This window comes from Crocuta crocuta, unplaced genomic scaffold (genome assembly GCF_008692635.1).
Source record: "Crocuta crocuta isolate KB4526 unplaced genomic scaffold, BGI_CrCroc_1.0 scaffold102, whole genome shotgun sequence".
In the NCBI taxonomy this organism is placed as follows: Eukaryota; Metazoa; Chordata; class Mammalia; order Carnivora; family Hyaenidae; genus Crocuta; species Crocuta crocuta.
Window position 1 is genome coordinate 11836400 of NW_027530019.1, and position 21323 is coordinate 11857722.

Genomic DNA, 21323 nt, shown 5'->3' on the forward strand with positions numbered 1-21323 from the left:
ATCACACAAAGGAGTAGAGATGCATACGTACAGCTAGGGAAAAAGCTTCATAATGGGCTCTGGAGGGTATACTAGATTTGAATTACATCCATAAAATGGAAACATTTTGTACCTACTGCACAAGGTTGCTGTGAAGATTACAGTTAAAATATCGAAAGCACTGAGAACATTATCCATAGTATATACCATTAGCTATTTACTGACATATTGTTCATAAAAAGAGCAAAGGGGCAAAACATGTACAATAACCTACCACTTGTGTGAAAGAAAAATAAAAGTGTATAGGTTATTGAAAATTTCACAATAAATAGGTAATAGTGGTTGCCTCTGGAAATAGAAACTTAAGAGCTAAGGACAAGGCAACTTATTTTCATTGAATACCTTTCTACATGTAATTTTTTAAATTTTTTATAATTTATTTAGTTTTGAGACAGAGAGAGACAGAGCACAAGTGGGGGAGGGACAGAGAAAGAGGGAGACACAGAATCTGAAGCAGGCTCCAGGCTCTGAGCTGTCAGCACAGAGCCTGACGTGGGACTCAAACCCACAAACCACAAGATCATGACCTGGGCCAAAGTCAGATGCTTAACCGACTGAGCCATCCAGGCGCCCCACCTACATGTAATTTTTAAGGTTGATTTATTTTTGAGAGAGCGAGCGAATGAGCAGGGGAGGGGCAGAGAGAAAGGGGGACAGAGGACCTAATGTGGGCTCCATGCTGGGGCACTTGGGTGGCTCAGTTGGTTGGGCATCCAAGTTCGGCTCAGGTCATGATCTCACAGTTCATGGGTTAAAGCACCGTGTCGGGCTCTGTGTTGACAGCTCAGAGCCTGAAGCCTGCTTCAGATTCTCTGTCTCCCTCTGTCTTTGCCCCTCCCCCCCTCCCCTGCGCTCGCTTGCTCTCTCTCTCTCTCTCTCAAAAATAAGTAAACATTTTTTAAAAAATGGTTTCTTCAGTGGGCTCCATGCCGACAGCAGAGAGTCCAATGCAAGGCTGGAACTCACAAACCGTGAGATCATGACCTGAGCTAAAGTCAGATGCTTAACTGACTGAGTCATCCAGGCACCCCTACCTTTCTATACTTTAAACATTTTCTTACCATGGGTATTTGACAACTATTTGAAAAGATTAATTAATATTTTAAAGTAGAGAGATATCAATCAGAAACATAAAAAGTAATTAAATTTTATAAGATGTAGAAATTAAATTATGCTCCAATCTTTTCCATTAGTGTTATTTTTTAAGAATGATCCTATATTGCAGTCACTGAATGAGTTTGCAAGTACTTGCAGCACCCTTTCAAATTACTGACAGAGAATAGTGCTTGTACCTCAAAGTGTGGACCAGCAGTATGAGCATCACTTAAGAACTAGTTAGAAATGCAGAATCTCAAGCCACACCCCAGACCTACTGAATCAGAGTCTACATTTTAATAAGAGTCTCAGGTGATCTGTCTGGGGATCTTGTTTGAGGTATGAGAGGCACTGAGCTAGGTACATAATAAAAAACAGAAATATAAAACAGAACAAAACCACCGTTCTCTTATCTCTTCTTTTTGACCCCACTTCTCAAAATTGCTGTGGTTAGATGATTCTGGAAAATACACTGCAGAGTGCAAGAAAGCACACACAAAATAATCCAACCTATATGACTCTATATGAACTTTAAAAAGAAGTACTTTAATCCATGATGTTATCAATCTGGATAGAGGTTACCTTTGGGAGGAGGGAGGAGGCAGAGGCCGGGGCAGGGCCTAAGGAGTTGCTTCTAGAGTGCTGGGAATGTTGTCTCTTGATCTGGTTGCTGGTTAGTTGGATCTATTTGTGAAAATTCTTAAGGACTGTGCACTTCTGATTGACGTATTTTTGGGGGATGAATCCTATACTTCAAAAAAAGGCTTTTTTTTTCAACATTTATTTATTTATTTTGAGAGAGCAAGAGAGTGGGAGAGGGGTGGCGGGCGAGGGAGAGAGAGAAACCCAGTCAGGGTCCATGCTCATTGTGGAGCCCAACACAGGGCTTGATCCCATGACAATGAGATCATGACCTCAGCTTAAGTCAAGACTCAGACGCTTAACCAACTGAGCTACCCACATGCCCCCCCAGGAAAGGTTTTTAAAAACTCCACTATTGTGGGGCACCTGGGTGACTCAGATGGTTAAGTTTCTGACTTCAGCTCAGGTCGTGATCTCGTGGTTCATGGGTTTGAGCCCTGCATCACACTCAGAGCCTGGAGCCTGCTTCATTTGCCATGTCTCCCTCTCCCTCTACCCCTCCCCCATTCTCTCTCTCTCAAAAATAAACAAACATTTAAAAAAAATTTTTTTAATACCTTGTTGGTTAAGCAACAGGCTCTTGATTTCAACTCAGGTCATAATCTCATTGTTTGTGAGATCAAGCACTATGTCTGGCTCTTCACAGACAGTGTAAAGCCTGCTTAGAATTCTTTCTCTCTCTCTCTCTCTCTGCCCCTCCTCTGCTCTCTCTTTCTCTCTCTCTCCTTCTTTCTCTCTGTCAAAATAAATAAACATTAAAAAAAACCCTCCCCTCAAACCACTTGATCATGGGAGGCCAAGACACTTGAGGAAAAGAGACTGCACTGAGAAAATTATTTGCATAGATTTAATTACTGGTAGATAACTCCCACTTTGTCACACACATGCACACACACACACTCATATCATAACTCCTATACATTTTAAAAGGTACCTACATTCACCCAAATGATAATATGATTACAACAGAGCTGTTTAGGGTGCTCTCTGGAATGGTAGGGGAGAAAAACACTCTTTAGGGTTTCAAGCCTGAATTGACCATTAGCTGCATAACCTTGGACAAGCTACTTATCCTGCATTTCTGTCGCATCGGAGGATGATAATTATATTCCCATCCTATAGGAATGCTCTCTGTAGGGGCGCCTGGGTGACTCAGTCAGTTGAGCGTCCGACTTCGGCTCAGGTCATGATATCATGTTCGTGGGTTTGAGCCCGGCATCAGGCTCTGTGCTGACAGCTAGCTCAGAGCCTGGAGCCTGTCTTCGGATTCTGTGTCTCCCTCACTATCTCTGGCCCTCCCCTGCTCGTGCTGTCTCTAACTCTCAAAAATAAATAAAAAACATTAAAAAAAATTTTTTAAAGGAATCCTCTCTGTATTAAATGAGATAATACAGACGAAGTGCTTGGCACAGTGCCTGGCACATAACAGGAGCCCATTAATGGTAAACAATTATTTAAGAATAAAGGTCTTCTCAATCAAGAATTCTCAAACATTACCTCACAGATAATCCTTACAGGCAGTTAAAGCCAATCACAGCAGGAAACATTCTAAAAACCACTTCCCTGGAAGTGAATTCAGGTCTTATGATCCACGTGGGAACCAGAATCTGGGGTGCCAGCAACAGGTTTTTCAGGATATTTGCTTTCAGAAGCACCTGCCTCATTCCACTGCCCTCAGCCAGCAGGGCAATACCTGTGTCCCTCCCTGTCTTCCCACACCCCTCCACACAGAGAGGGGCCAGTTCTCACGCCTCCTGCTACATATTCCCATGAGTTTGCTCTCAAAGCTTCTAAACTAAAATTTCCCAGTGGAAATCCTTAGAAGCAAACTTCATGCTCTTATTTCTAATGCTTAAGAGGCATACCATTCTCTTTGCCCATTTCTTCCTGGAGTTTCCCCTGCGTCCCAGCAACAGTGTAAAGGTGAGAACAGTCCCCACACCCAATGATAGAAGGAAAGTCTGACAGAGGGGTAGGAGGCAGCCAAAGCAGTCTTTGTCCTTGTTCCAACATAAAGAACTTTTTCACAACATTTACATTTTAAAAGGTCAAGAGTGGTTATCTCTAGGTGGTAGGATTATAGGTATTTGGCATATTTAAAAATGATTTTCTACACTTACCTGTCTACAATAACTATGTATTATCTTTAACGTGATAGTATCCTTTGGGCTCTTCTTTAATTACAAAAGCTTTTCTTTTTTTTTTTAACTTTTTTTTAAGTTTATTTTTGAGAGAGAGCACACGCAAATGAGGGAGGGGCAAAAAGAGAGTGGGGAAAGAATCCTATGCAGGCTCCAGAAGGTCAGCACAGAGCCCAGTGTGGGGCTCAAACTCACGAACTGTGAGATCATGACCTGTGCCAAAACCAAGAGTCGGACATTTAACCAACTGAGCCACCCAGGCGCCCCAAATTACAAAAGCATTTTGTGCTCAATGCAGAACACTTGGAAGGCACAAAAGAAAACAAGTCCCTTTAACTCACATCATGTAAAGATAACAGCTGTTAACATTTTGGCATATGTCTTTCCAGACTTTTCTCTATGTAGAGATGCTTCATTTTTGTGATCTGGAAAAAAGTAAACAGTTAAGAGACAAAGCCTTGGGTCTTTAGTTCTCAATTTTATTTCTGTTTTTAAACAGCTTCTAACGGCTTGGAAATATCCCTAACAGCAAGGGCCCGCCCCCATGCAATCCCGGGGGCTCCCCTAGCCAGTGCTGGGGTCCAGGCTCCAGTAACTCCCCCTCACCCACGTCAGCCATCAGGCCTATTTTCTCTCTGTCTCTGGAGACTTGGAACAGAAGAGGGTCTCCAGGGAGGGAAAATTGGAACTAAGGGATGCTGCGTGGAAGGACTGAGCTCAGACAGTTGCCTTTGTTAGTCTTAGGATATTTTGGGATTTGGTAGCATGCTCAGACAGACTGTGGGAGGGCGTAAAGAGGGGCTCCTGGACTCCTCTCTGGCCCCACGCATTCCTGGGCAGGGCCTACAGCACCCCTTCCTCTTGCCAGGCTTAGCGCACTGCCCTTACAGGCTGGGCAAATGGGAGCCTGCAGTAATCCAGCTTGCCTTGCTGTGACCTGGTCAGTAAAGCTGTACTTTACTCCTGGCCTAGGCAGGGTGGGTCATCAGGAAGGAGATAACGATTCAGACCTGAGGATGCCCCACTGTCTCCTACCACAGGGCTTCGGACCTGCCTGTATCAACCCCTCAACAACTCTCACCTAGAGGAGAATAATACAAGGGCATCTCTTTGTGAGGAGGAGCAAACCTGGGCATTTAAACCCCAAGCATGGGCAGAGCTAGGCCCCCAGGTCAGAGACACCTCAATGCATGCACTAAAGCAGCAGGGGCAGCTCAGCCAGAGAGTAGGGGCCCACAGGGCTGGATCTACCCTCCCCCAAATCCTCTCCACACCCATGGTAACCATGGAAACATAACCACCCCCTCCTGCCAGCTGCCTGGGTTTAGACAACCAGGCCTGGCCCACCTCCACCCAGCCAAGGCCTGAACTGACGCCAGGCAGGCCAGAGTGACCGCAGGAAGAACTGGGATTGGGCGATTTGGTCAGTCCAGGCTTCCAGCGCAGCTTGGGAGGACTACCACAGGAGCCTCCATGCCTTGCTGCCTGGGCTGGGGTCAGAAAGGGCCTTCTCAGCCAGCGGCGGGCCAGCGGGCCGGCAGAGCCAGCAGCATGGCTCGGGACGCCCGCTGCCTGTGGGCTAACAGCTACTGTGGGGCAGTAGCCCTTGCTGCAGAAGCAGCAGCCTCTGGGCCTCACTGACGGGGCTTTCTGGCTGCTGCTCCTCCTGCGTGGGCCGCTCAGATAGCCCCCCAGGGCTGAGGATGTACCGATAGTCACTGGGGGTGCCCCCCACCGCCCCCACACCACTGCCATCCCCAGCCCCGCTGCTGGCCTGGTCCCCGCCAGGCAGCTCTAGGCAGCCTCCCTCGGCAGGCTCCTTGGCTCTCTCAAGGTTGATGTACAAGGGGTCCTGGCTGGTGGATAGCACTGACAGGTGGCCCAGGATGCTCTCCAGTTCCATTCGTAAGCATGTGAAGCTTGGGCGCTGCTTGGGGTCAGCACTCCAGCACTGGTACATGAGCTCATACCTGGGCAGAGAGAAGGGTGAGGGGAGGCAGTGAGGAGCCTGAAGGGGAAGCTGAAGCCCCTGAATCATACAGAACCAAGAGTTTGAAAACTCTTCTTTAACACACCCATATAAAGCCCTTACTGTGTATCAGACACTCTTCTAAGTATTTTACGTGTATTATTTAATTCTCACAACTCTGTGAAACAAATGAGCCCGTTTTCACCAATGTGGAAACTGAGGCCCAGAGAGGTTAAGAACCTTGACTAAGGTCACACATGTAGAAGCAGGTAGAAAGTGAGGCTCCAAGAGTCCCTCCAACGTTATAATGGGAGGGGGCTCTAGGAGTGTTTTTGTCTTGCAGAACACAGCATGGAGTCACTGTTATTTTAATGGGAAGGATCTGAATAGCCGCCCTTTGTCCTAAATCCTCACCCACTCAGACAGACTTAAATCTTCATTTTCATGGACACCTTTGAATATAGAAAAGCTTCCAACCCTCTCCCCCAGGCAGGAACACTTTTTACATACACTTTCAGGAGCCTTACAAATTCCCTGAGGTCTTATCCCTGTTCCCAGGGAATGCCTCAGGCTGAAGGGAGGGGAAAAAAAAAAAAAAAAAACTAATAGAAAGGGGCTGAGACCAGATCCAGTCGGAGCAAATGCCTGACTCTCCTGTGCCCACAACAGAAGCCCTAAATGCTCCCCACACACTAGCCTTCCTGACAAGGGCCCCCAGTGATGGGCGGAATGGTGCCAGACATCGAGGAGGCTATGGAAATGGTCCGGGGCCATGGGTATGTGGCCAGGCTGGGATACATTGTCAAGGCTGTGCTAGGAGCCAACTGGCGCCTGTCCACCAGGCTGCCTGGTAGGAGGCCAGAGCCCGCCCTATTGACAACAGTAGCTGCAGCCTAGGAGGAAACGAAGTCGGGCCTGGTCCCCACTGCCCAGCAGAGCCTCGACAGCTCCAGAAAGACTATAGCCACAAAGAGACCTCGGCTCCTGCCATGCCCTGAGCTGTGCTGAATGAGTAGGAGGTGTAGGGCCTGGCTTGTGCACTCAGATTTCCCTCTCACCCACAGTCCAGGCTCAGGGCACTTCAAACCCACTGCCCTAGAGAAAGAGGACCCCACCATTCAGGCTGAGACTTCCTCTGCCTGTCCATGTTCTTGGACCTCTGGTGGTCCCACCCCACAGAAATAGGGAGCATATTCCTTCACTGGATCAATGTGGATGCCCTCCCCCTGGTACTAGAGAAAAGGTCCTCCAGGGCCCCAGGGAAACTCTGGCTTGCACAGCGTGGGAAATAACACTAGAACAAACAAATTACATTTGGTGTCATAGTTAAGAGACACATATTCTCAAATCACAGGGATCTAGGTTCACATCCCAACACATCTACTTAATAGCTGTGACCTTGGCCATATTACTTAACCTCTTTAATCTCAGTTCCTCATCTACAAAACGGTGATAATGATAGTCTTTTCCTTACAGAGGTAGATGGGGATTACCTGAAAGAATGCCTGTAAAGTACCCAGCTACAGCTAGTAACACTGTCTTCCAGTCACGAGGGGCTCACAACACTCCCCTATTCAGTAGGTGTATCCCCACTCAGCCCCACTCCCAAAGGCTCTAGGCTTCCAGAAAGTTAAGAAGGCTGATCCCTTCTCCCCAGGATCTTAGGTCTCTCCACTCCCTCAAGAGGAGGCCAACGTCCCGCCCCCAGCGCCCCCTCCTTGTCTAGCAAGGAATGTGATAGAGCAGCAGTTTTTTCTTGCCCTGGTGCAGCCCTCTCTGAGAGGGAGGGAGGGCTCAGCCTAGGAGGTTTTCTATGACTAGCTGGGGACTGAGAAAGAGCGGGGGTGGGTAGAAGGTGACAGAAACTTGCACTGTTGCTCAACCCTGTACCTTCTGCCCTTGGGGTTCCTGGTTCCTCCTGGAAACTGGAGAAAATAAAGTGTAAGAAAAGGTGAAACAAGAAACACAGGATGGGCAAGGGGGAGAGAAAGAAAACAGGAGGTGACAAATAAAGAGGCAGTCTGGGACCACTCTGATGACAAAGACCAAAAAACAAATGGTCCAACTGAGGTTCTGAGCTCCCACTGGACCAGCAGCTGTGCTGGCAGCCAGGACCTGAACCCCCAAATTCCTATTTCCTTCCAGAATCCCCTTCCTAGGGCACTCACACGTCTTCTATACACTCCGGAGGCTGTTTCAGGCGGTTCCCGCCAATGAGGTAGTTGTAAATCTCAGCGTTCTCAATGCCAGCATATGGCGTCTGCCCACGTGTCATGATCTCCCACATGGTCACGCCGAAGGCCCACTGAGACAGAAGCAAGGTTGGAGGGGAGATGTCGTTAGGCTCCCTGAGCTGGGCAGACCCCTAAGGCAAGCACATCTTTGGGCTCAGGGGTCTTGTATAGGGGCAGCCAAAGCCCAGAGACCTGGCTAGGTCCCTGAGGATTCTAAAGGTCCACCCACACACTGGGGCCACACTGTTTATGTTACCACCAGGCTTCAGTGTGCCCCCTTGCTCACCACATCACTGTGCACAGTATAGATGTTGTCAGCCAGGCTCTCCAGGGCCAGCCACTTGACAGGCAATTTGGAGGCACAGCCCTGGCGATAGTAGTCCCCGCTATAGATCTTCCGGGAGAGCCCAAAGTCAGCCACACACACAGTCATGTCTTCTGCCAGCCTGTGAGGGGTGTTGGAGGGTGGAGTCAGCCTTCCCCCATACTGGCAGCCTTACTAAAATCAGGGTATCTTTGCTCCCCAGCTGTCCCCACGCATAGCAGATACAGCCCTAGATGAGCTGACCATTAGCTGGTCCTCCTGTCACTAGCTGCTCCCTTCCACCCGAGCCCTCCAGAATTCACATACATGCAGTTCCGAGCAGCCAGGTCTCGGTGGATAAAGTTCCGGGAGCTCAGGTACTCCATGCCACAGGCAATGTCCACCATGAACCGGACCAGGGTCTGCAGGGGCAGGTTCTGGTGGGGCAGACAGGGCAAGTTCAGGCTGGATCCGCCCACCCAGACAGGGCAGAAGGAATGGGGTATCCTGGCCAAAAAACCTAAAACCTGTCCTTGGAGTTAATGAAAGAAGGAGGATAGTGGGACTTCCCAAGACAAAGAAACTATGGCAGATCTGAGAGAGAGACAGCACCTGAGAGTCAAGACTCTCCCCATGTGGAGTTCCACAGGTCTCTTCTCTCAGAAAGGGCCCTTGCCCAGACTAAAATTCCCAGCAGGGCTCTGAGGGAGAAGGAAGCCTTCTAGCATAAAAAGGGTAAAACCCAGACTGCCTCTTCCCAACCAGCTTGATCAGCTCACCAAGCCAAACTCTCTCCCAGGGTCTCTGTCCCTTTACAACTCTTGGCCATTCCACCCCAGGCACTCACAAAGGGATTCTCCCCAATCCGGGAGGCGAGCAGGAAGGCGTGCAGGTCCCCATGCTTCATGAAGGGCAAGATGACCATGGGGATGGGGAGACGGCCTTTGGCTCTGCTTCGGAGGCTCACCCCTGGGGACAAGGGAGAGTCAGGAGCAGGGCACATAAAAGTCAAGAGACGGCTGGGTGTCCGCATGAGACCCCCTACCTGCTAGGTCCTCCCTCTAGCCTGGGCTCTGTTCCTTCCTTCCCCAGAAGTCCACAGTGGCCTGGTGACTACCCAAGATTTGGCTGCCCCCAGATCTCTGGAGCATCTTCTTGCCCCCTCCTTCTCCTCCTCTGTCCACATGGGCAGTCTTCATGTGCAGACCTTTGGTACAGGGCCTGCACACTAAATTCCTTACCTGGAGTCTGATCAGATTTCAACCAGGACTCTCCTCGCTATTTTGCTATCTACTTATTCACCAGGTTAAGTCGAAACTTCTCTCCCACAGGCTGCCCTCCCACCTCCCCATATCTGCCTACCATAAGAAGGAGCTCACCAACAAGCTTGGCCACATGTGGGTGGTCAAATTCCTTCATGCAAGCCGCTTCCCTGAGGAACTCTTCAATGTCACTCGAAGCAATGATGTCAGCTGGAAGAAAAGATGGGAGGGAGGGAATGAGGGAGATGTGCCCACAATTCTGATCCAAGACTCCGAGGCCTTGTCCTTTCTGGGCTTCCCGGGGGGCTCAGGAAACAGAATGGCATGAGCAGGAGAAACCCCCATGGAGTGGGACTATCCAACAATTTCTCTACTTGCTAAAAGGCTTGCCTTTGGTTTAGATAGCCCAGAAGCTCAAGCAACCACAGCTTTAATCACGTGGAATGAGCCCAAAGGACAGTCACTGCTGATGGCAGACAGCAAAGGTTAGGGTGCAAACGTGTGTGGGTTTATGCCTTTGAATTATTCACAGGGTACACACAGCATCCTACTTAGTGCTGACTAACTCTTCTTGGAAAGTCTAGGGACCCAGCAGAGCCTGCTTCCAGATCAGTCACCCCTTCTACTCCTCACTTCATGTCTACTATTCTCTACTTACCTTTCAGCATCTTGACGGCCACTTTCACAAAGGAGCCATCCTCTTGCTTCAGCTGAGCCTCCCGCACTGAACCAAACTCTCCTAGGAACCGATCCAAATGATAGTGAGGCCACCGTGCCCCACTGCCCTCCACCCCCTTTTCTCCCAGATGACCCTCCACAGGAACACAAATCACTAGACTCTGGGGCCTTTACAGGAGGCTCCCTTGTATGTAGCCAAAGGAAGTATGCTGGGAGTGCTCCTTAGCCCTCCTCAGCCCCAGGCACCATTCCCCCAAACATCCCAAACTCAAGTGTCTACAAGTATATCCTGTTTATAGGAACTGCCCTAAATCCATACCCCCAAGTGACAGGAGCAACCAGACACACCCAGATATGGCAAACTCCACTCCTGCCAATCTCTACGCTGCCCCACACACCTTTGCCCAACATCCGGCCCAGGGTGAACTGCTGCTCTGGGATGAGCACATCCTCCAGTTTGTCCTTGAGTTCATCGCTGATGCCCAAGCTGTCCACTGTGGGGAGAGGGGTGGTAAGAAAGGAGAGGGGTTTCACCTGCTCCTGACTCATACCCCAGGCTCCACCCTCAGGGCAGACATGAGCTTAGTTTAGCTCTCCCATAGCTGGGTGGAGATACCTGTGAGGGTAGGTCTCTTGTGTCTTTTTTACTACTGTGTGCTCAGGACTCATCAGTGTTCAGACACACTGGTCAAATTAATAAGCTATCAAAAAGAATACAGTTAGGGGCTCTCTCTGTCTCTCAAAAATAAACAAACATGAAAAAAAATAAACAAACAGACGTGTGTGTGTCTGTGTGGCTCAGTCGGTTAAGCCTCTGACTCTTGATTACACCTCAGGTCACGATTTCACAGTGGGGTGATCAAGCCCCTCATAGACAGAACCCTTTGTCAGGCTCCACGTTGGGTGTGGAGTTGGCTTGGGATTCTCTCTCTCCCTTCTCAGCTAAGGCAAATGCGCCCACACTCTCTCTTTCTCTCTCAAAATAAATAAATAAACATTAAAAAAAAAAGGAAAAGAATACAGGTAGGGGCATGAAGACAGTCTATTTTTTCTCCTGATTCCTCACACTCACGTGTGGCTTCGATGCGCTCGGGCCTTTCCCGATTGAAGGACCGGGCGGCCCGGAAGTGAACGGCTGGCTCCCCCCGGGCCATGACACTGTCAAAGGCTTGCCTAAGAGGAAACACAGGACTTGGAGTCAGCTCCAAGATCTACAGTCACCACTTGCCTCTCCCTCCATGGCCTCACCCCCTTACCCAAACCGTGTTTCCTTCCGCCTCTTTCGAAGCAGGATGAGGGCCAAGGCAGCAGCCGTCACCAGGGCCGTCAGCACACCCAGGACTACAGGCACCCAGGATGTGCGACTGTGGGGAGGGCCCTGCTGGCCTGTGAGAGACAGGGGGAGTGGTATGAGCTAGGCTGACATCAAGGAGTCCCTTGAGAACTTTCCAATGATGGCCATCTGGCCTGGTCAAGAGGTTCTCTTAAGTCAATAAAAGTCCCAAGTGGAAAGCAGCTCTAAAGAAGACCCAAGAGTTCCTACCCTGTCAGTGACTGGCTCTGGCTGTTGGGACTTACAACTCGACCAGGATTCCTATGCTAGTCCTGGAGCAGGGGGAGGAGAATGACTTATGGTTTAAATACCAACCCTGGCCCCAACTGCTGAGTCTTTGGGTCTGTTAGGAGGAAAGGTACTGCCAGCCTCCTTCCACCAGTCTAGGTTGCCCTTGAAAGCCTTGATCCCCTGTGCCCTTCCCCTGCAGGCCTTACCTGCATGGTCATGAGAAGAGACCACCAGTGGCTGACTCCAGGGCCCACAGCCAACTGCATTGGAGACGCACACACGTACAGTCAGGTCCTTCTGGGGGTCCCAGCCTGTCAAGTTGGCCCTGGTCCCCTCCACTGTTAGCTCACCCTGCAGCCAGGAAAAGCCCCCATCCCACACTTGAGTCTGAGGAAAAGGCCTCCAGCTGGGGCCTGAAAGGCAGAAAAAGGTCTAGCTAGGAACGCAGGAGGCAAGGGACACTGTGGGTTCAGGGGCTTCGCAACACAACCTGCTGGGAGCCATCACATTCCTGCTCCAGGCTGCAGAGGCTTCTCCAGAACACAGACAGACAAGACTCAGTCCCAGAGGTGGGGGATGGGAGGGAACTAGGCTGGGGATAAGATGGCCTTATCTGCACCTCCCCCAGTTGGTGCAGGAATGTGCTTCCTGCTTTACAGAGTGGCCACCAGATGCAATCCTAACTGGAGACACCATCCAATAAGGAGGGAAGCCTGCAGGGGGAGGTGGGGAAAAGTGGACTCCATGTCATGGTGGGAGGCCCAGCCCACTAAAGGACAGCCATTCAGAAGCTTTAAAGGCCTTCGAGTCCTGAAAGCTGACTCCGGTACACCTGGAGAATGGACGTCTCCCCTTACCTGGGTGCCTCTTACCTGGGTTCCGTTGTCTTGAACCCAGGACAGTTTATAGGGTCCCAGGGGGCCTTCCAAAGGGCCCTCAGGGATCACTTCTTCCCACTCCAGGATGAGGCCTGAGTCTGTGCGGATGGCATGGAGGTTCTGAGGAGCACTGGCTGGGGCTGTACCCGAAGAGAGAAGGCTACTAAGAGCCCTGTCCTTCCCACTATCACTATCCCATACTGGCTTTTGGAACCAACTCCCAAGAACTGCACAGCTCAGAGATCCACAGGCAGGGTTTAAAGCTTGCCTCCCAGTTCTGACTGCTCTCACTCATAATCCTGGGAAGGACGAGTGAGCAATGACAGGACCCACAGCACTTGGCTAGGTATATAGTGCTGTTCTTGGTTACTGCCTCAGGACATCCTTCACCACTTCCCCCTCAAATCCTTGCTAAGACAAATACAAGCAGGTTCCTAACATAGGGTCTTTGCACTTGCTAAGCCCCTTCTGCACTGATTTTCCCCCAGTGTGGCTCCTTCTTTATCACTTGAACCTCAACCTCTTTATGGGGATATGCCTGGACCACTGTGGGGTACTTTTCAACAATCTTTTCTGATATCATCTGATATTTTATCTGATCTCTATTTTGCTTGTCCGTTCCACCCCCTAGAACTAAAGCTGCATGGGAAGGGAGCCGGATTTATCTAGTTCATAGGTATGCAGCAGGCACTCAGTGTTTGCTGAATGAGGCAGGAACCTTCTTTTCAGTTGGCTTCTCTCTCAAACAACCTCATTCAGAACTGGAGCCAACATTGCCTCTTCCCCACTAGGGCCCTGCCCAGCCACTTTGCTCTTTAAGTTCCTTACCTAGACCCTTTGTCCGGAAGGGCACCCAGTCAGCATATGGAGAAGGCCCCAAGGCATTGGCACAGCGCACCCTGAGGCTGTAGTTGGTGGCAGGTGCCAGGTCCCGGAGCAGGCAGGTAAAAGGTGGCACAGGGACCACAACAGCCAGGACCTCCCAGTCTCCTGGTGCCTGTGTCACCTACAGAAAAGCAGCAAAGTAATGATGGAGAGGAGGGAGATAGAAAATGGGATTGTGGCAGAGGCATGGGGGGTGCGGGATCTTAGGTTAATGACTCCTCTAAGCCTCACAGCAAACATTTGCAACCTATCCCCTCCCACTGGCCCCCACTCAAATAACACACCAGGTTCCACATCTCCTTGCCTTTACAAATGCTGTTCCCTTGCTTGGAATGACCTTGCTTGCTCTTCCTAGGAAAGTCCAATTCATCTTTTAAGATTCAGTGCAAATACCACTTTTTCTGTCAAACACTTTCTCATCTACTCCAGAAAACTCATGCCCTTTTATGCTTGGTACATAACTGGGTTAGAATAGTTACCATGTATTGTAACCACATGGCAGTGCAAAGTCTCAGTTACTCAAGGGCAGAGTAACCGGGAGCCTAGCAGCACCATGAACCAAGACTTCACCTTACAGCTGGGGCACAGGGCAAGATTGCAAATAGAGACCCATGTACCACAAGGCTAAATATTTAAATGTTATAAATAAGCTAACAAATTATTAAATAAAATATTCCATCTTAGTATACTGACAAATAAAACCTCCAAATAACCTGGAGGGTCAGGTTTGCACTTATAATCCTGATTTCTTGGATTCCCAAGCCAGAAAGTGATGGCACAAGAGGAAGCCTCCGAGCCAAGGGTCTGCACCGTGAGGAACATCAGATGCCCAAGTGTGGACAATACTGCCTGCACACCCCTCCCCCACAATGGGTGACCTTTGGACTTAAAGGTGCACAAACCAAAGGTGGGCCAGGGAAGAGACCCACACAGGCCCTGGAAGCAGACTGAGGAGCATAAGGCAAGAGAGCCCTACTATCTAGAATATGGTATAGTGTGGCAGTTGGGGAAAGGGGAGGGGTGTCCTCATTATCTAGATGGGCATATCCCCTCGGCTCTACAGACTCAGGGGCAAGGGGTGCAGCCAAAGAAGGGCTACAGTGGCATCCTCTAAATGATATAGCCCAGAGTAGTAGGGACTTCTGGCGGGGGTGGGGCAGGGGTGGGGGACTGCCTAGAAAAGTTTCAAGGTGCTCATTAAATACCTTTGAGTAAACAGATGAAAATAAACAAGGCTGCATGCATTGCTTCTTGTTTTTGTTATTACCTTACCCAGATTTTCCACTCAGGTGTTTAGAACCCCTCTGATCCCCTTGTTCTCTTCGGCATGAGTCGGGGTGGGGCAGGTATCAGCTAAATCAAAGGTTTGGGTTTTTGCCGACATAAGAAAAACCCTTCCAGGCATCCCAAATCTGCTCTAGTGATCTGCTTTCCAGCCTGAAGAATGTATGGGTTAGAGCCAACTTGCGAGTAACTTGGTTGCCAGAGCACCCTATAAGGGACAGTGGGTTGGGTTGTTCCTGGTAAGAGAGCAACACCTGAATAGGGCTAGAAACCAAGTCTCATGGGCAAGTGTAGGTAAAAGCAATACCACTGTGAACAAAGTGCCACAAGGCAGCCACAGAACAAACATGGCCAGGAGAGTCTGTCCTCCCTCTCAGCCTACCTGGACCGTACATGACTGGAGCAGGGCCAGGCCATCAGCACCTGGTGTCCAGGCCACACTAGCATTGCTGCTGGAGAGCTTTGTCACTGTGATGTTGAAGGGGGCTGCAGGCAGTGCTGTGGACAGGGAGTGAGAGTCAATGCCCTGGGGTTCAGTGCCCAGCAAGAATATGAGGAAGCAGAAGGCATGGGAGTCCAGCCTTGAGTCCCTCCCTAAGGTCTGGAGTACCCCCAATCTAATGATGGCAACTAGATGCCTACTCGGAACTCCCAGGACCACAGTAATATACAAGCCAAGTAACCAGTAGGGCATAGCTGCTCCTACCCGGAAGAGTGCGTAGGCTGGGGAGTGAGGTTGCCTCTCTCTAAATCAGGGGCCCTGTCTGACCAAGGAATAGAGTCAGATAGTGGGTGTATGTGGGGACAGCACCTCGGCCTTGGGAGATACAAATGAGACGCAGTCCCTGCAGCCACAAGCCATTCCTCCTCACACTGGCTCTCTTCCTCCTTTTTCCCTCCCTTTGTGCATACCAGCCCTTTGGATCTCCTCTGTCAACCTGCTAGGCTGTTTTCCCCAGCCCCATTCCCTCCACAGGGGCTGGCAGAAGCAAGGTTGGGCATGAGCTTTGACCATCTCCTGCTCGTTCCCTCTCTCCCTCTCTCCCTCTCAAGGACTCTGCTTCGTGATGGGAAATCTGCTGTGACGTCAGGTTTCTATTCTCATCTCAGCCGTGGCAGGGTCTCAGGTGCTCTCACTAGGGATGGAACTCTGCCAATTAACCCCTCATCCCTCAGATCCCAGCAGGGCCGTGGGAAGCTAGAACACCAAATGACTGGAACTTCATACACTGCTGGACAGCTTGCTGTAAAGGCCCCTGCCTCGCCCACTCTCCCTCCCTCCCTCTCTCCCTCCCTCCCGCCAGTCCCCCTACCTTGAAGGCGAACAGTGGCTGGGCGAGAAGAGGCCAGGCCTTTAAGGTTGTGAGCTTCGCAGGAGAACACCGTGCTCTGTGTCACCCCTGAGGCCAGAAAACCTCAGTCAGCGCCCCCCAAGCAGCAACTTGCATTTACTCTGAGACCGAAGAAGGGGGATATGTAGGCTCTGGATCTGAATATCCTAGAAGTCCTCAAGCCAAAGGAGGGGCTAAACAATGGGATATGTTGGAAGGAACAGGGACTTTGTAGTCTAATGAGCCTGGATATAAATCCCAGGGCTGAGGCTCTGTCTTCTCATCTCCCAAATGGGAGAACTATGAGAACCAAACGACATAACACACATAAAGCACATGGCACAGTGAGCACTTGAGGAATGTTCTACTACTCCTCCCTACCTCAATCCGACTCCCACAGACAGCACAAAGCTGCCTCCCTTTTCTGTTCACTCCTTTATTGCACATTCCAGAACCCTTCTTTATTTGCTCTGTGTGTATCATTGTTATATTTGCAAATTCTTTGCCTTGAAATAGTTCTCAGTTCCTTATGCATGTGTCTTGTCTCCCCAATTACACTAATTCCTTGGGGGCTGGACTGATGGTTTCTATTTCTTTTGTATTCGCTCTATCCCCCGTGGTGCCTAGCTCAGTGTGGTATGTGGAGTAGGAGTTCACTGAGTGATTAGTATCAGGCTGGCTGCCTGAGGTCCCAACCACGCACATCTGGAGAGAACTGAACCCTCTAATCTGCTCCATCCCAGCACCTCCTGAACAGGTCCCACACCCCACCTCATCTCAAGATTCATATTGCTAGGGCACTTGGCCTGTCAGAACCTGTCCCTCTCTCCTTCCAGTATGTAAAACCAAGCTCAGATTCCCTACTTTTTTGGTCAGTTTAAGCCTTGACCGGGGTACCGTAGCTTTATTTCATAGATAAACGAGCCTCACAAGCCTCAGAATATGCGTGAAGATCTTGGGGTCCAAGTGGGTGTACAGGTAGGTGTTACTGCTTTGGGTCTATCTGTGTGGAGGTATGCACAAATACAGTTGCTTGAGAAAATCTAGAAATTTCTGGAAAGGGCCATTAGGAGAGGAGGCTCCTGTATCTTTGTGCTGCCACCCCCCACCTTTCCTTCTCCCTGCCATTCCCCACTCTGCAGCCCTAGACTCTCGTCTTCTAGGCAAGTCTGCCAGACACGCCTCCTAGTTCTGCGTGGGCTGGTTCCTGGCTCCTTCCCTTGGAAGGGGTGGGGGGAATGGGTGCCCCTGGTTTCACACGATTCCATCTCCCAGGGCCAGCTGCGCACGGCCGACCGGGACTACTGTGGAGGACAGCAAGAGGCTCCAGCACCGTCAAAGCACACCCAGCAGGATTACAGCTAATCGGCCCACCCGACCAGCCTAGCACACCTGACTAAATGAGCTTAGTAATGGTGCAGGTCAGGTACCCAGGGACCTGGGTGTTTTCTGGACACTTCCAATAGCATACCTGGTGATTTACACAGATTTGAACTCCGCCAGCCTCACCACCTCTGCTCAAAGCCCCCTCCTGAGGCTGCTCACCTGTTACATTTAAAACAGAAGGAGAGGGAGCAGGTCCCCCAACCTTTGTGCCTCCTCTCCACCAGACAATGGTAACAGGTTCAGGGGGACCCACGGCCTCACAAGACAGCTGGAAAGGGGCATTGGGTGGCACTGCCAGATCTTTTGGCTCCACAGTGAAAAATGGCACACCTAGAGAGAAGGGGGGGGTGGGGAATGAGCCTTGCCACCTCTCGGTTTCCAACCACCCAAACCACAAGTTTGCTACCATTTGTGCCCTCTGTGCAGAGGTCCCACAGGCCCTCATGATTGGGTCAATTGCAGAACAGACCATCTAACTGGAGGGGGAGCTTCTCTTCTTTGTGCACCTTATGAATATCCTTTATACTGTCCTCTTGGGCATGGTAGATTCTCTCTTCCCAGACCTGCCCTGACAGCCCTTCTCAGAGCAAGGGAGGAAGCAGAGGGTGGGGAGGGTCAGAAAGGGAGGGGGAGTGGGCGGAAGCTTTAGCAGAGTTCTGCTGGCAGGCCACAGATCCAGTTCAGAGCTCTTTGTTACTTTCTTAGTCACTTTGTTTTCCTGGGCTGAACAGCTCTGAGCTCCCGCAGCTGCGGATCCTTCCTCCCCTCCCCCACCTCTCCCCCTCCTGGCGGGGCCACTTGGCAAAACAGGGTCCAGCCCCAGATGGGTGATTGAGGCTTGTTGCTCAGACAACTGAATCTGACGGCACCCCATATATTGTAGTCCTAGTTGCCCCCTTGGCTCTGAAATACCCAGACTCCAATGGGTATGGTCTTCCAATGTCTGGGGTAGGTCTGGAGCCTGGTGCAATCAGGCCCTGAGGGCAGGTGGGCAGCCCAGCTTCTCACCAACCCTTCTGCAGAGGTGTAGTCACTAGCGGACAGCACCCTCTCCAGGCCAACGTGCCCACCCGTGTCTCCGCATCCTCACCTTCTACCGTGAGCCACACTGGCTGGGAGGTCTCAGTTTCACCCCCATCCTCCACTTGGCACCAGTACCGGCCTGCATCAGAGCGCTCCACTGACTTCAGGCTGTGGAAACAGGACACCAGGCTTGCCTCCCAGGGTCAAGAGGGGGCAGCTGTGTTGAGCAGACTCAGTGGGTTCAGCCTGCCCCCACTTCTGGATGTTTCCATACAGTGCCAAAACAAAAACAAAAAACAAAACAACAACAACAACAACAAAAACCCAAACCTCTGGGCAGCAGCATTGCCCCCAGTTCCCAAGCCCCCCAAAAAAGCATAACTTGCCCCCAGGCTGGCATGCCACACTTTTCCCCACAGTCCTGCACCTGAGGAAGCCAATCCAGTGCTGCTCACTGACTGGGATGTACACTTGATCCACACTCTGGACCACGGCCCCATCCTTCACCCACTGTATCTCAGGCTCCTCCATTCCCTCCACACTGCAGTTGAGCTTCACCGGCTGCCCCTGAGATACTGTCAGCTTCACTGGGGCTCCCATGAGCTTCAGGCCTGAGAGGTGGGAAGGAGAATGTGTCAGTCTGCTTGAGAGGGCCCCTGTCCCTGGAAATATCACCCATCCTCTTCTAGAACTCAGTTTCTGGGTTGGAGGGCTCATTCTCATCTAATGGTCAAGAAAGCAGAGGTTGGACAGGGTGGGAAGGAAGGTGGCCTGGGCCTTGTATGGGGAGAGGAACATGAGAAGCTCTCCAGGCACCATTTCCGCCACTGCCAAGTCCCCCCGACCCCCACCCCCCAGCTGTAAGATAGTGACCTCTTCCCCATACCTCCCTACTGGGCAATGTTAAATTCAAGCCCAACCTCCAAAAGGAAGACAAGCTGGACTGAAAAGGTGGGGCATCTTATACACCTCCGGCAGGTACTGCCCTGGGAATGACTGCTAAACCCATCTTGTGCAACAGGCGGCCAGCTCTCTGCCCAAGGTGTCAGGCCAGACCTCACACTGCTGCTGGCACCCCCTATACCCCAACTTGGCAAATTAAAGGAGGCTGAGGAAGAGAAGGAGGGGGTGCTCCCCTGAAGTGGAGAACATATGGCTGTAGAACCACGTCAGATCAAACACATGGCAGCCTTCCTGGCAGCCACCCGCTCTATTAATACCTGAATGTGTGCAGGGGCGGGTGCTAGGGAGGTAGGAGGTAGAAGGAAGGGGAGGGGCCCTGAACAGGGAGTCCAAGACCCCTGAGCTACTGTCACACCAACAGGAGCCACCCTGTGGAGCACTACCTTCTGCATGCATCCACACACTCACATACTCAAACACAGACACACAGGCGCGCGCACACACACACACCCCCCTCCTGGCATGTTTTTAAAGCAGAGAGAAACACGTGAACTATCCACATAGCTGAATCCGGTCCTGCTTCTTCCTACCCTTCGCTGTGCAACTCTAGGCAAATTCCTGGGCTCTCTGATTCTGAGATATACACCTTTCAGCTTATAAATACTTGTCACTCTTTCCCTTCCCTTCCTTAAGAATCTGATATGGCAGGGAGTGCTGGCTCTAAACAAGGCGCCAGCTCCGTGGCTGCTGCTTTAGTCTGTGTCACAAGGCCAGTTACAGGGCAAGAAGGGATAACCTCACACCGCATGTACACTCAACCGTCCCAGAGGTGTGTAGTGTGAACTTGGAGATAGGAGTGCTGCAAGAAGCACTCCCACAACCGGCAAATGCCTCAGTGGGCATGTGGGAACACAAGGCTAACCTAACCCCCACAAAGACCAGCAACCTTCGTTCAGCCCATACCTCCAACAATCCCCGTTTCAGGAAGCTCTGAGTGGGTACAGGACCTAGAGTAAGTCCAGATGTTTTCTGTGACTGGGCACCCTCACAGCCCCTGTACCCTATATGGTGCATGGTTCTCCTGGGTGTTCAGTCCAGCTCCAGTGATTTCAGAGTGGGACCTTCGTGTGTAGGGCCGGCAGAATTGGGGTCTCCAGGACTGGGAGCGGAGAGTAAACAACTAGGTACGTCGAGGCGGGAAAATCCAGTCTCGAACATCCCCCTCTGACCACTCAGCCCACAGCCCCACTCCTTTCCCTTTCACCCCGCCAGAAGAGCCCCGGACGCGAGAAAGTTGGGGGTGGGGCCCCGGCCCGAGGGCCGGCAGCAGATACAGCGCTGAGCCCCCTCCCCCTGCCCCCAAGCCTTGGCCTTCCAGCTTCGGTCCCCCTACCCAAGTCTCCGGCCCGCCCAGGCCCGGGGCTCGCTTGGCTGCGATTCCTGGGCGCCCGCCCGGCCGCGCCCCTCCGCAGCCCCCTGCGCCCCGCCGCCNNCCGCCTGCCCGGCCGGCCCCCGCTCGCGGGCCTCCCCTACCGCGGCTGCACCCCGGGCCAGCTTCGCCTGAGCCGACCCAAGGATCGGTGGTGCCCGGGTGGCGCAGCCAGCCACGCCCCTCCTTTCCCTAAACACACAGCACCTTTTCAAACCTAGCACTCCAGATCCTGCCGTCAAACCTCGCTAGAGCCTCTACCGCACCCCAACTTTT

At 51.3% G+C, this 21323-nt stretch overlaps 1 protein-coding gene across 2 annotated transcripts; it reads right to left on the reverse strand.

Moving 5' to 3' along the window:
- Positions 1–4382: 4382 nt before the first annotated feature.
- On the reverse strand, positions 4383–19326 carry TYRO3 (TYRO3 protein tyrosine kinase). Of its 2 annotated transcripts, none has more exons than XM_077764628.1 (18): positions 19143–19326; positions 18783–18883; positions 17852–18022; positions 16289–16375; positions 15358–15473; positions 13635–13812; positions 12801–12946; positions 12135–12279; positions 11621–11750; positions 11437–11537; positions 10763–10858; positions 10345–10425; positions 9804–9896; positions 9272–9393; positions 8752–8861; positions 8407–8566; positions 8055–8191; positions 4383–5887 (listed from the first exon to the last, which is right to left on the reverse strand). In XM_077764628.1, exons 1-18 carry the CDS (start codon positions 19313–19315, stop codon positions 5497–5499), a joined length of 2538 nt encoding a protein of 845 aa, XP_077620754.1. In that variant the 5' UTR covers positions 19316–19326; the 3' UTR covers positions 4383–5496. The 2 variants fall into 2 exon arrangements, with proteins under 2 accessions (XP_077620754.1, XP_077620753.1); XM_077764627.1 differs by having other exon boundaries at positions 12786–12946.
- Positions 19327–21323: the final 1997 nt, after the last annotated feature.

Bases quoted from the DNA above. Each gene is read 5' to 3' on its own strand.
- TYRO3 (XM_077764627.1), bottom strand. From the start codon at position 19,315: ATGGGAGCCCCAGTGAAGCTGACAGTATCTCAGGGGCAGCCGGTGAAG. The intron at 11,751-12,134 runs GTAAGGCCTGCA...TGTCTCTCACAG, and splicing joins CTCTTCTCATGACCATGCAG to GCCAGCAGGGCCCTCCCCAC. The intron at 8,567-8,751 runs GTATGTGAATTC...CACCCCTCACAG, and splicing joins CTGGCTGCTCGGAACTGCAT to GCTGGCAGAAGACATGACTG.